The 13,786-nt window shown below is 35.2% G+C and overlaps 1 protein-coding gene across 3 annotated transcripts in view; it reads left to right on the top strand.

Annotated features, from left to right (window-relative positions):
* The window catches only part of CARF (calcium responsive transcription factor), a 52,221-nt gene that overhangs the window by 15,458 nt on the left and 22,977 nt on the right, over window positions 1-13,786 (top strand). For all 3 annotated transcript variants that reach the window (XM_027873898.1, XM_027873896.1, XM_027873897.1), the window contains 3 exons: window positions 1,869-1,989; window positions 3,096-3,225; window positions 4,058-4,142. In XM_027873898.1, the coding sequence (XP_027729699.1) occupies window positions 1,869-1,989; window positions 3,096-3,225; window positions 4,058-4,142 (336 nt within the window). The remainder of the gene's footprint in view (window positions 1-1,868; window positions 1,990-3,095; window positions 3,226-4,057; window positions 4,143-13,786) is intronic.

Below are 13,786 nucleotides of genomic sequence, written 5' to 3'. Positions count from 1 at the left end.
TCTAAGAAAATTATTAGGCTTAAATTCTGTCTGTGAAATATTTATAACTGTATTATTCCATTTCCATTGCCTCTCCCCTACCCCTCATCAAGTCAGAAATACCAATATTAGAAGAACTTTTCAAAGTGTGGAGTATCTGCAGTGTTTACGTATTGCTCTGCTATTTACAAAGGGAAGTCCATGAAAACAAGTAGGAGCAATGACTAGTGGGTTATTTGCAATTTACATAGTATCTCCTGCCACCTAGAGGCAGGGATGCAAAAAAGAGACCTACTGGGAAAGGAAGGATATGAAAGTAACGACTCTTGGGTAATAGCAATTAAGCCATATTAAGAGTGTCAGACAAGTAACTGCATAACCACACTTGTCAGATAGGGCAAAAGTATGTCATAACTCAAAGAGCATTAAAAATTTTATCTTTGGCCAAATTATTTGTTTAGATTTTTTAAAATAATTAGGTCCCATATGATTAAGTACTTTAAAAATCTACAATTTCATTGGCGTAGATATTCCCTTTTCCAATGCAGAGAGTAAATGGTATTGAAATTTATTTGGGCCAAGCATCTTTATCTAGTTACTTTTCACAATCCTACCTGAAGAAATCAATTTTAACATTGACTTCACTGTTAGTAAATGATATTGAAGAATTTCTGTGGCTGAAAAATGTATCATCCAGTGGCCAATCTGTTGAGGAGCCTCTCCAAAGTTTGCTAAACTCATCCTTAGACAACAGGTACACAGTTGATTAGTAGATCTATACTCAAAGCCTTTTCTGCTTGGTAGGACCTGTCAAAACTTGAATTTTTCTGATTACCTTTAAAAAATACCATATACCAAAATTAGGCAATGAATTAAGATTTTAGTGGAGGAAATTTCATGCATAATAAATACATTAAAGAGATTCAACTAAACTCATCAAGTGCCTTCTGTGTACAAACTGTTATGCTAAGTAGCCAAAGATGACAGTTTCTGTTTTCAAAGATCTTATGCTCTAATGTGAAGTATCTGACTTAGACAAATAAGTGTGCTATAAGATAGGACATGGGTCTAGACAAAGTGCTGTAAAAAATGGGAGGGAGAATTAAATTGCATCAAAAAATCAGAGATGGTTTTATGGAGGCGGTGGCCCACGCCGGGCCTGTGGGAGTAATTTAAACAAGCAGACATGAGGGAATGTGCTCTAGGAATGGAGTATGTATAACAAGGTGAAAGAGCAGGGTGAAATGGAGTAGCAGGTACTAATTCAGTTTGGCTGGGACATTGAAGTGGAGTAAAATGAAGTAAATCTGGAAAGGTATGTTAGAAGCAAATGGTGGAGGACCACAAGTATCAGGTTGTGAAGTTTGTGTTTTATTCTTTAAACTGAGAATTCTTAACCTGGATTATGTAAGCTTGTTATTTTAATATTTTGACAATTATTTTATGTAATTGTCAAAATGTTAAAATAATAAGTTTACATAATTCAGCCCTATGTATTTTATGCTTTTAAAAAGATTATTTTAAGAAGGGGTGCATATATTTCACCAGACTGCTGGAGGTCTGTGACACACTCAAAAAAGTTAAGAACCTCTGCTATAGACAGTGGGGAGCCCTTGGGGATTTTGAGCAGGGGAGGGGTATAATCAGATTTTGGTTTAGGAAGACTTCTAGCTGTGGAACGATTGGAGGAGACATTGGATGCTGTTATAATAGTGCAGATGAGATTAGAAATATTGGCACCCAGAACTAAGGTAGTAGGTAGTATGTGTGATGCAGAGGGGGCACATGAAAGATCTTGTATAGGTAGAATACAAGTGACTGATAAAAAGATAATTTTATTAAACAAGTATAGGAATATACATTGATTTTTTTTCTTTCATATTTTCAAGATGATTGTTACTAGTCCATCAGAAAATGGACAGGTGCTTCATGTAATCCCATCCACTCAGACAGGAATGGCACAAGTTATTATTCCTCAGGGGCAGCTCCTAGATGTGACCAGTCCTCAGGGTGAGTAACATGAATACTGTTTGGGGCAGTTGAGGGTGTTTTTTATGATCAATCATGTATTTCAGAAAATCATCTCAGTGAAGTCAATGTTAAAATTGATTTCTTCAGGTAGGATTGTGAAAATTAACTAGATAAAGATGCTTGGCCCAAATAAATTTCAAGTTCATTTTCCAACCCCTGTCTAGGTTAGCTGTCTATTTCAGTTTGGAATTCTGTGAAGCTGGTTGACTCCTGCTTCCTCCCCAAAGGACCAGTGAGCATAAAATAAATTCTTTTTAATAATAACAGTAGTAATATTAATAATAATGCTAATAACAAGACATAGAGCTAACAGCTACTGGAGGAGTGTTGCATTTGTTTCTGGATAGATACTTGTATACTCATACCTTTTTTCTCCCCACTATTCTTGTTTTCTCTCTGCTCCTGGCACTTTCTACCCTCCATTATCCTCTAGTTGCTGAAAGGGGGCTTTATGCTTTTCCCCTTTTTATTCTGCACTTCCTTTGCACTTTCTCAGTTCTCCATTTTAGATCACTCATAGTGATGTTTCTTGTTTTCACTAATGTTTTTAATTAAACTTTTTTCAATTAATAAGCATTTTTTCTTTCCCTCCTAACTTCATGTTTTCCTACTTCTTTATCCCCTTGTCTTGTAGCATTGTAGCTCTACTTCTTTGCTACTTTAATAATATTTTATGGTAGGGTAGCATTATGATGACATTTCTGCTAATTCGTGATCTAGGTTAGCAATCGCAACATACTTTATGAAGGGAACTTTTTAAAAGTAAGACATTATGAAGACATGTACAAAAAATGTGTACTTTAAGTATTATTATGACACTGTGAAATGATAGTTGCCACAACTATTTCTGCTTTTTCTTTGTTCATGTCTTGGTTTCTCAATTTGAACCTAAAACATAAATACAAAGTGATAGTATTATAACTTTTAAAAACAAATTGTTTTATAAAATTCTCGATGAAGTATTTTTAGTTTTGCCACCTTTATCTTAGCTACAATTCTTGCTTTTCCAAAAGAGAGAAAAATTACAGTTATCTACATTCCTTTGATGTTATTAAACAAGATTATTTTGTGTTGTTGTTATTAAGATATTTCAGAAGAGAATACCACTGATGGACACTTACAGACTGTAGCAGTGGCTGCTATAGCAGACAATACCAGTAGTTATATTCTTCATCCACAAGCATCCCTCTCCTTGCCTAAAAAGACAGCAACTAGGTAGGTCAATAGGGAAAGAAGAACTCATCTAGCACCACGGACATCTTTTCCAAATTATTTGTTTTCTAAGATGACCTAATATAGAAAAGTTTAGTAAATCATTCATTATTAAATATGTAAGTCTTGATTTAATTTAAAGGTATGCTGGAAACATAAGACTGTTTCAGAAGGTGCAGGTGCCCAATGCTTCTTTTTTCATTATTGCCACCTGGCTATTTTCTGTTGAGGAAATATAAAAAGAATTGATTGCTAATAAGCGTTCAGAAAGAAAAGTTACTAATTTCTTACCTTAAAATGCCATTGCTCATGTTACTCTATGATATGACTTTTATACTTTATATCTTTTTGTTTTGTTTTTGTCTTCTCAAACAGTTTTCTGGTTAAGAAAATCATACTTGTTTCTACCCTTACTACCAAAATAACACTGATTTGAAGAATTAGATAGAATTCTCTTAATACTCGTGAAATCAAATAAAAAGGTTTCGTTAACTGATTTGCACTAAATAATAAGTGAAGGAACCAAATATGTAATATAGCTGATTTTGCAATGACTGCAGGTTGTATTAAAAAAGAATATTTTGTCAAACTCAATATTTAGGGAGATGAAGATGTTAGCAAACTTAAAATGTGTAACTTTACATCAATTATATACAATCACTCAAAAAAAACCCTGTAGGCAACCTGTAAAATTCCTTTATACAGTGTATTTTTAACAATGATTTATAAAACTTCATCTGTTGTCTTAGTGTTTAGGACTCTGACTCTAGCAAAGCAATGCCAAGTATTTTAAATGTTTTTATCCTTGTCATTGATACGTATGTTGTCCTTTCAGAATAGCTGACGACCCTTTTCCTGTCCCTCTGCAACCACTTCTTCCACATACACCTACATGGGCTCATCGTCTACGGAATTGTCAGGTAGGTGAAAACCTTCCTAACCTAAATCCAGGGAGAATCCTGATGACATTATTGTCAAAGTGTACTTTTTCTCTGTACCTGTAGATTCTGTTTGAAATATTTTGTTTATAAACAAAGTAAACTTGATATTTTCTGTCTTTTCTTCAAAATGGATTGTAAGTTCCCTCAGGGCAAGGACAGTTTAGGTTCCAAGTGACCTATTTCATTGTTATAAATCACCCCTTCCTTTTTGAACCTCATTCTTCTCGTGGTTTCTATGATTCTGTAATATGCTGATTTTCAGAGAATTTCTGAATTAAAGGAAACCATCTAGTCCAACCCATACCTGAAAAAAGACTTCACTACATTATACCTTACAAGTAGACATACCACCTTTGCTGGAAGATCTCCATTGAAAGGGAACCTATAACCTCCTGAAGCAAGCCATCCTATTTTTAATATCTCTAATGGTTAGGCATTTTAGTCTTATATCAAATTTAAATTTCCTTCTTTGCAACTTTTAACCATTAATCCTAGTTCTGTCTTCTGGGTCCAAATAGAACATATTTTATCCTTTTTCCATATGACTATCTTTTAGGTACTTAAGAAAGCTATCATGGCTAAACATCCCAGTTACTTACCTGATCCTCATGTGGCAGGGACTCAAAGCTCTTTACCATTCTCTGATGGATGCTTTGCAGCTTATCAATGCCTCTCTTAAAACGTGATGCTCAGAACACAATTTTCTGGATGTTCTCAAGCCAAGGCACAGTACAGCTGTCATCTTCTTGTTTTTGGAAGCTTTGACTCTCAATGCAGAATGTTTTAGCTTTTATAACTGCCATTTTCACTGTTGAGTCCTGCTGAGCATGAAGTTCACTCAGACAAATTACTGGCTAACCATACCTCCCCTATCTTATACTTGTGAAATTGATTTCTTAAACCCAAGGATAAAACTTTACATTTATCCATATACAACTTTACCTCACTAGATTCAGCATAGTACTCTAGCCTGTTCAGATCCTTTGTGATCCTGACTAGGTTATCCAGTATGTTGACTACCCATCCTGACTTTGTGTTGTCTGCAGGTTTGACAAAGATACTAAGTCATTGATTATAATGTTAAACAGCATAAAGCTAGTAGAGGTCTCTGGGGAACTTCACTAGAGATCTCCTTCCAAGTGAAATGGAAATGTTAATGACTGCTGTTTTGAGTCCATCCATTCAACCAATTCTGAACCTATCCTACTTGTAATATAACCCACACTTCTTCATCTTTTCCACAAGAATAACTTGAGATGCTTGATCAAGCAACTTCTCTAAAATTTTGGTAAACTAAATCCATAGTATTCCCCTTGAGCTGCCAAGTTTATAACCTTTCAAGAAGTAAATAAGATTAATGTTACATGACCTTTTCTTGATGAATGCATGCTGGCTTTTATGAATCCTTTTCTTCCTTTTCTGGATGTTCACTAATCCTCTTAATATATGCAAGAATTTTCCCAGGAATGAAATCAAACTCACTGCCCCACAATTCTCATCTCTTTTATGAAAGTAAGAAGAATATTTGCCTGTCTCTAGCCCTCTGATACCTTACCTGTTTGCCATAATCTTTCAATATCATTGACAATTCAGTAATCACATCCACCAGTTCTTTTATTCTCTGAGGATGTAATTCATCTGGGCAAGGTTCCTAGAATTCGTCAGAGGCAGCTATCTCCTTTATCATCCTGAGGATCATCTCCATATTAACTATTTTTACCCTCTTATTTCTCATATAGGGGTTATCTTACAAATAAAAAAAAACAGATGCAAAATAAGAATTAAGTAGCTATGCCTGTTTTCAGTTGTTAGTTACACTTGTCCTGCCCACCCCAATAGCCATCAAAACCAGTTCCTTCTTGAATGTACTTTACTGTTACAGCTAAAAAAACCCAAAACCCAAACCATTTGATTGTCCTTCACTTTCCTTACCAGCCTCACCTTAGTCTGAGATTTAGCTCTCATGATGCAATTTTTGTAAGATTATGCCATGCTTTGGGTGTTTATCATGGCTTCCGTCTTCCATATATATCTTTTTAAATCTAAATTGAGAGTGCCTCAGTAGGTGGAGTCAGAGTAATAGAGTGGAAGTATAGCCCATCCTCCCCACTATACCTTCTGGACAGCCATCTAGAAAATACACCAAACTGAATTCTGATCAGCAGATGCCAGAAAAAAATCCCTGAGCCATTTTTCCAGCCCAGGTTGGCTTAGATAAACAGGGAAGTCTGCAGATATTAGGGAACAAGTCTGGTCAGTAACATACTGTGTGGAGGATTAAAGCACCCAGGAACTCATCCAGAGAGCCAAGACTTGGCCCTGCAGGAGGAAAAAGTCCCAGGGGCATCTCTGAAGTAGCACAGGTTGCAGGAATTGGTGCCATCTGGCAGCTGTGTCACTTAACTACCTAGTTCTGGGTCATAGATCCAGGGCAGAATAAGGGAGGGTCCTGTGCCTAGGAGTACAGAGAATTATAGTTACAGTCATGGGCCCTAGATAAGTACCAAACAAAAAGCAAGTTTAGAAGGAAACAGTAGCTGTGTGGCTTTAATCAGAAAAGCAGAGCAAGGACTCAGTTCTGTCCTCTAGCTAAGGCTGAAGCCTGCAGTGGAATAATGAGGTCAGGAATACTATACCAATGGGGAGCCTGCAGTTCAGTTACAATGAACCTGCAGAGCCTCCCAGTGAACTAATAGTGACTGAGTCTAGCAGCAGTCTACTGAAACTTCCAAACTTAGAACTTTAGGACAAGCTGACAAGAAATCTTGCTCAGACCCAAACCTGAGTCAGGAACTTGATGTGCAGACAGCAGGATAGTGAGCAGATTTTGTCCTAGAATTGATCGTATTGGGAGTATGAAAATTTGGAGGTCCCTTGCCTGAACTATCCTTGAAGTCCTGGAATAATGCAATAATCAGTACTCCAAGACAACAGCAGAAGGCCTCAAGAGGACAGAAGCTCAGCCCAGATATTGTTTCCAGATGTGTATAGAACCTGGCTCTAAGATAAAATAAAAAAGTAGGCTGGATAAATGAACAAATTAAAAAAAACCCTACCATAACAAGCTATTATGGCAACAAATAAATGCAGGACAGAAACTGCCAAAAAAAGAGAATGATGTGAAAATATGTATAAGCAAAGTTTGAGCACAAGTCCAACTAGAATTCCTGTAAGTGTTAAAATGAGAGTTTTTAAAAAGAACTAAATTATTTTAACAATAAAATGAGAGTGGTAGAGAAAAGAATGAGAAAAGCAGTGAGAACTCCAGAAGAAAGTTACAGAAAGAGAATCAATAACTTGAAATGAGATACAAAACCTTAGCCAAGAAAATAGGTTATTGAATATTCAAGTGGACCAAATAGAAACTAAAGCTGCCATGAGACATGAAGAAATATTAAAATAAGGTCAAAAGACTGAAAAAAAACAGAAGAAAATATAAGTTATCTCATGGCAAAATAAATAAATGAATGAACTAGAAAATAGATCGAGGAAAGATAATTTAAGAATCAAATCACTGGACTTCTGAAAGCCATGACTGAAAAAAACAGGGATTAGACAACATATTTCATGAAATCATGAAGGAAAACTGCTAGATCTCTTGGAACATGAGGGCAAAATAGAAATTAAAAGTAGAAATTGAAAGAATTCCTGAAAGAAACCCCAAAATCCAGAACTTCTAGGTCAGAGAGAGTATTGCAAGAAGCCAGAAGGAAAGAAAGTACCAAGGGCCACACCAGAGTTGAGATCACAGCAGTTATAGCAGCCACCACTTTAAAAGAGTGGAGAACTTACAATGTGATATTCCAGAAGCAAGGAAGCATTTTTTAAAAATGTAAATAGTATTTTATTTTTTCCAGTTACAGGTAAAGACAATTTTCAACATTCATTTTTTATAAGATTTTGAATTCCAAATTTTTTTTCCCTCCCTCTCTCCCTCCCCAAGATGGCAAGCAATCTGATACAGGTTATACATGTGCAATCATGTTAAACATATTTCAATATTAATCATGTTGTGAAAGAAGAAACAGAACAAAAGGAAAAAAACACTAAAAGTGAAAATAGTATGCTTTGATCTGCATTCAGACTCTCTCAGTTCTTTCTCAAGATGTGGATAGCATTTTCCATCATAAGTCTTTTTTTGTTTCTTGGATCATTGTATTGCTGAGAAGAGTTGATTCAATCATAGTTGATTATCGCACAGTGTTGCTGTTACCATGTACAATGTTCTCCTGGTTCTGTTCACTTCACTCAGCATCAGTTCATTTAAGTCTTTCCAGGTTTTTCTGAAGTCCGCCTGCTCATCATTTCTTTTTTTTAAAATTTTATTAATTTTAACTTATTTTTAGTTTTCAACATTCACTTCCATAAGCTTTTGAGTTTTAAATTTTCTCCCCCTCCCTCCCCAAGACGGCATGTAATCTGATATAGGCTCTACATATACATTCCTATTAAACATACTTTCACATTAGTCATATTGTAGAAAAGAATTAGAACCAATAGGAGGAACCACAAGAAAGAAGAAACAAAACAAAACAGAAGAAAAAGAAAAGAGCAAATAGTGTGCTTCGATCTGCATTTAAACTCCATAGTTCTTTCTCTGGATGTGGATGGTATTTTCTATCATGAGACTTTTAGAGATGTCTTAGATCCTTGCATTGCTGAGAAGAGCTAAGTCTATCAAAGTTAGTCATTGCACAGTGTGGCTGTTACTGTGTACAACATTCTCCTTGTTCTGCTCATTTCACTCAGCATCAGTCCATACAAGTCTTTCCAGATTTTTCTGAAGTCTACCTGCTCACCATTTCTTATGGAACAATAGTGTTCTATTACATTCATATACCACAACTTGTTCAGCCATTCCCCAATTGATGAGCATCCCCTCAATTTCCAGTTCTTTGCCACCACAAAAAGAGCTGCTGTAAATATTTTTTACATATAGGTCCTTTTCCCTTTTTTATGATCTCTTTGGGATACAGACCTAGCAGTGGTATTACTGGGTCAAAGGGTATACACAGTTTGGGCATAGTTCCAAATCAAGCAAGCATTTATAAAGCACCCTCTATGTGCTAGGCACTGTGCTAAGTGCTTCACAAATATCTCAATTGATCCTCACTACAACTCTGGAGGTGGGTGATATTATTATCCCCATTTTATAATTGAAGAAGCTGAGGTAGTCACATGTTAAGGGACTTGCCCAGGGTCACACAGCTAGTAAAAATCTGAGACCAGATTTGAACTCAGCTCTTCCTGACTCAAGGCCCAGTCCTCTATCCACTGTGCCACGGCAGCAAAGTCTAAAGATCGAGTCTTATAACCAAGAATAATTTACCCAGAAAAAAATAAATATAATCCTACAGGGGGAAAAATGAACCTTTAATGAAATGTAGAAATTCCTAGAATTCCTGCTGAAAAGACCAGATCCGAATAGGAAATTTGACATACAAACACAAGTCAAGAGAAGCCTAAAAAGGTAAATATAAATGAGATAAATATGAATTAAGGGGTAAAACAGTTTACATTCTTATAGAGACAGATGATACATGTATCCCCTCAGAACTCCAGGATCCTCAGGGATCATAAAGGGAGTCTAATTAGACAGATGGCCTGAGAGTGATTCTGTTGTCTTAAAAGAAGAATAGAAAGATCTTAAAAGAAGAATAGAAAGAAAGAGGAAGAAAATTACACTCAAGAGGGGGAGGGACAGAGAAGGGAAAGAAAAAAATGGCAAAAATTATCTTACATAACTGGAGTAGATAAGCAAAAGTCTGTTAAAAAAAGGAAAAAGAGTGTTAAGAGGAGCAAGTAAGGTCTGAACTTCACTGTCATCAGAAGTGGTCAAAGAAGGGAAGAACACACACACGCGCACGCGCACACGCACACACACACACACACACACACACACACACACACACACACACAGAGTTGGGTACAGAAATACATTTCGCCCAAAAGGAAAACAGCAAAGAAATAGTTTAAGGGAAAGGTGGGGGAATGAGAATGTAGATGAATTAAGAAAGGGATTAGTCAGAAGCAAAATACTCTTAAAGAGGGGATAAGAAACAAAGACAGGGAAAAACATAACAGAATAGGATGGAAGGAAATACAGAATTGGTGATCAGAACTAAATGGGATGAACTTACCCATAAGGTGGCAAAGGATAGCAGAATAGATTAAATACTAGAATCCAACAACATAGTATCTAAAAGAAAGACATTTGAAATATTAAAATACTGAGTTAAAATAAGGAGATGGAGCAGAATCTAATGTGCTTCAACTGAAATAAAAAAGGTAAGGCTAGCAGTCATGGCCTCAGACAAAGTAGCAGAAAAATCAGACCCAGTTAAAAGAGATAAACAGGAGAAATATATTTTGCTAAAAGGTACTAGAGACAATAAACTAATATCAATACTAGTTATATATATCCCAAATGGCATAACATCTAAATTCTTTAAAAACAAGTTTAATGCATTAGGGGAGAAAGAAAACCACAGACTGAAATTTCTAATGAATATTAATTTAAATTTTTTAAAATAAAACATCAATAAGAAGACAAAGGCAACACATTACAAAGATTATACTCTATGACCTGGCTATATTTATATCACCATTGCAGGGCTGGTTCAATATTAGAAAAACTATCAACATAATCGACCATATCATTAACTAAAACAATGAAAATCATATAATTATGTCAATATATGCAGAAAAGCTTTTAGCAAAATACAGTATGCATTCATGTCAAAAGACATGAGCATAGGAATAAACAGAGCATTCTTTGATGTGATACATATAATCTAAGAAACCAATCTGAACTAAGAACCAGCATTATCTGTAATAGCTATAAGCTAAAGATCTTTCCAGTAATATCACGGGTAAAATAAGGATGTCCATTATCCTCATTACTATTCAAATAGTGCTAGAAATTCTATTTATAGCAAGAAAACAAGAAAAAGAAATTGAGGGAATAAGCATAGGCAGAAGGAAAAAAAGGTCACTTTTTGCATATGATGGTTTACTTAGAGAATTCTAGAGTCAACTAAAAACCTGAAAGAATTAACAACTTCAACAAAAGTTTGAGATATAAAAAAAACACAAATTACTAGTATTTTGTACATTAACAACAAAATCCAGTGAAAAGTGATAGAAATTCTACTTAGAATAGAGGTACCATAAAATACTTGAGAGCCTGCTTGCCAAGACACACCAAGGAACTATATGAACACAGTTATAAAGCACCTTTTACACAAATAGAGACATCTAAATAATTAAAGAAATATTAATTGCTAGTGGGTAGGCTGAGTCAATATAATAAAAATGACAGTACTGTATAAATTAATTTACTTGTTCAGCATATTGTCCATCAAACTACTGAAGGATTATTTTATAGAGCTAGAAAAATATAATAAAATTTATCTGGAAGAACAAAAGGTCTCGAATCTCAACAAGAAACTAATGAAAAAATGTGGAAGGAAGGAGGTCTAGCAGTATCATATCTGAAACTATACTATAAAGCCATAATCATTGAAACATTTTGGTTCCAGATGAGAAATAGGTTAATCAGTAGAACAGATTAGGTACACAATGTAGAGGCAAGTGAGTACAGTTGCTTAATGTTTGATAAACCCCAAAATCTCGCTTATTGAAGCAAAAACTCACTAGTCAATAAAAACTGTTGGCAAAGCTGGAAAGTAGTCGCTAGTTATAGATCAGTGTCTCATACCATATATCACGGCAAGTTCCAAATGGAGACACATTTGAGATGTGAAGGGTGACATCACAAATAGAGGAAGATGGAAGAAATTACATCTTAGACCTAGAATAGAAGAATTCATGACCAAATAAGAGATAGAGAGTTTCAAAGAAGATAAAATGGACAGTTTTGGTTACATAAAATTAAGTTTTTTGCACGAAGAAAACCAATTAAAAGAGAACCACGATTGGGAGAAAAAAATCCTTTGCATCAAGTTTTTCTGATTAAAGGTCTCATTTTTAAGCCACATAGGCAACTGAGTCAATTTTATAAGAATCATCCTTCAATTAATAAATGGTCAAGGATATGAATAGGCTGTTTTCAGAGGGAGATATTCAAACTATTAATAGCCACGTGAAAAATGCTTTAAATCACTAATAAATAGAGAAATATATATATATATACACACACACACACACACACACACACACACACACACACACACACACACACACACACACACACACACACACACACATATATATTAAGACAACTCTGAAATATCACAACACATCCATTGGGTTGGCAAAATTGACCAAAAAAGGAAAATGATACATGCTAAGAGGCTGTGGGAAAACAGTTCTATAGTTGATGAAGCTGTGAACTGGTCCAGCCAATCTGCAACGCCATTTGGCACTATGCCCAGAAAATTGTTAAACTGTGAATTCCCTTTGAGCCAGTAATAACACTACGGGGTCTATTCCCCAAAAAAGATTAAAGAAATGGGAAAAAACCCATTTATACAAGAATATAATAGCAGTTCTTTTGTGGTAGAAAAGAATTTGAAACTGGGGAGGAGGCGAAGGCCTTCAATTGGGAATGTCTGAACAAGTCATGCCATATGAATGGGATAGAATACTCCTGTATTGTAAGAAATGATGAAGGGTGTGATTTCAAAGAAATCTGGGAAAACTTGTATGAACTGATGCAAAGTGAACAGAACCAGGAGAACAATCTTTATAATAACAGTAATTTGAAGGCACACAACTTTGAGGCAAGGAACTCTGATCAACATAATGACCGACCCCAGAGTTCCAGAGGACTCATGATGAAACGTGCTACCCAACTCTAGATAAAGGTGATGGACTCAGAGTAGAGATTGAGGCATTTTTTAAAAACACAGCGAAGGCAAGAATTGGTTTTGCTTGACTATAAGTTTTTGTAACAGTTTTTGTTTTTCTTGCTTTTTTCAGTGTGAGAAGGAGATGTGAGATCAAGAAAATTTGAGCTGAAAATAAAATTGAAAAGAAAAAGAAAAATACAAAAAAATTAAAATTTAAATGTGTTAGTTCATGGTCCATCCAAACCATTTTCTTCCAGCCATTTCTATTTTTCTTCCTTATCAGAATGTTTTGCACTTTTGTCTTCAGAATTTAATTCTTGAGAATTTCCTATGTATTTTTAGTTGATTTTCCTTGTAGCATTTTATTCCATGCCAATTCTCCCTATATTTACTTTGAACCCTTTGAAATCTGCTTTCCCCAAATTTAGAACGTGTTTTGGATTATGCCTAATTTTCCTTTCCTTCTCTATCACAGACTCAAGGAAGCAGTGGTCAGTCACTCCCAAAAGTTCTCCTTTCTACCAGTTTGTTGATGAGAATCATATCCATAATAGAATTTCGCCTTTTTGGTCCCTATACCTTTTGAAGGATAAAAAATGTCAAAAACAAAACTCATTTTCCTTCAGATCCATCCCTTCTTCTAATTTATCTCTGTTAATGGTAGTACCAGTTGAAAAGTAGGAAATGAATTGAAATCTATTTTCTCTGAATACATGGAATGTTCATTCACAGTTTTGATTTATACTGTCTTCCATAATTGAGTGAAATGTTACTTTGAATTTTTTTTCTTACCTACTTTCTATCATTGAG

This window comes from Vombatus ursinus, unplaced genomic scaffold, assembly GCF_900497805.2.
Source record: "Vombatus ursinus unplaced genomic scaffold, bare-nosed wombat genome assembly UNPS02014802.1, whole genome shotgun sequence".
NCBI classification, from domain to species: Eukaryota; Metazoa; Chordata; class Mammalia; order Diprotodontia; family Vombatidae; genus Vombatus; species Vombatus ursinus.
Note: the sequence above shows the minus strand (reverse complement) of the source record. Positions and strands in the feature narration are given on the sequence as shown.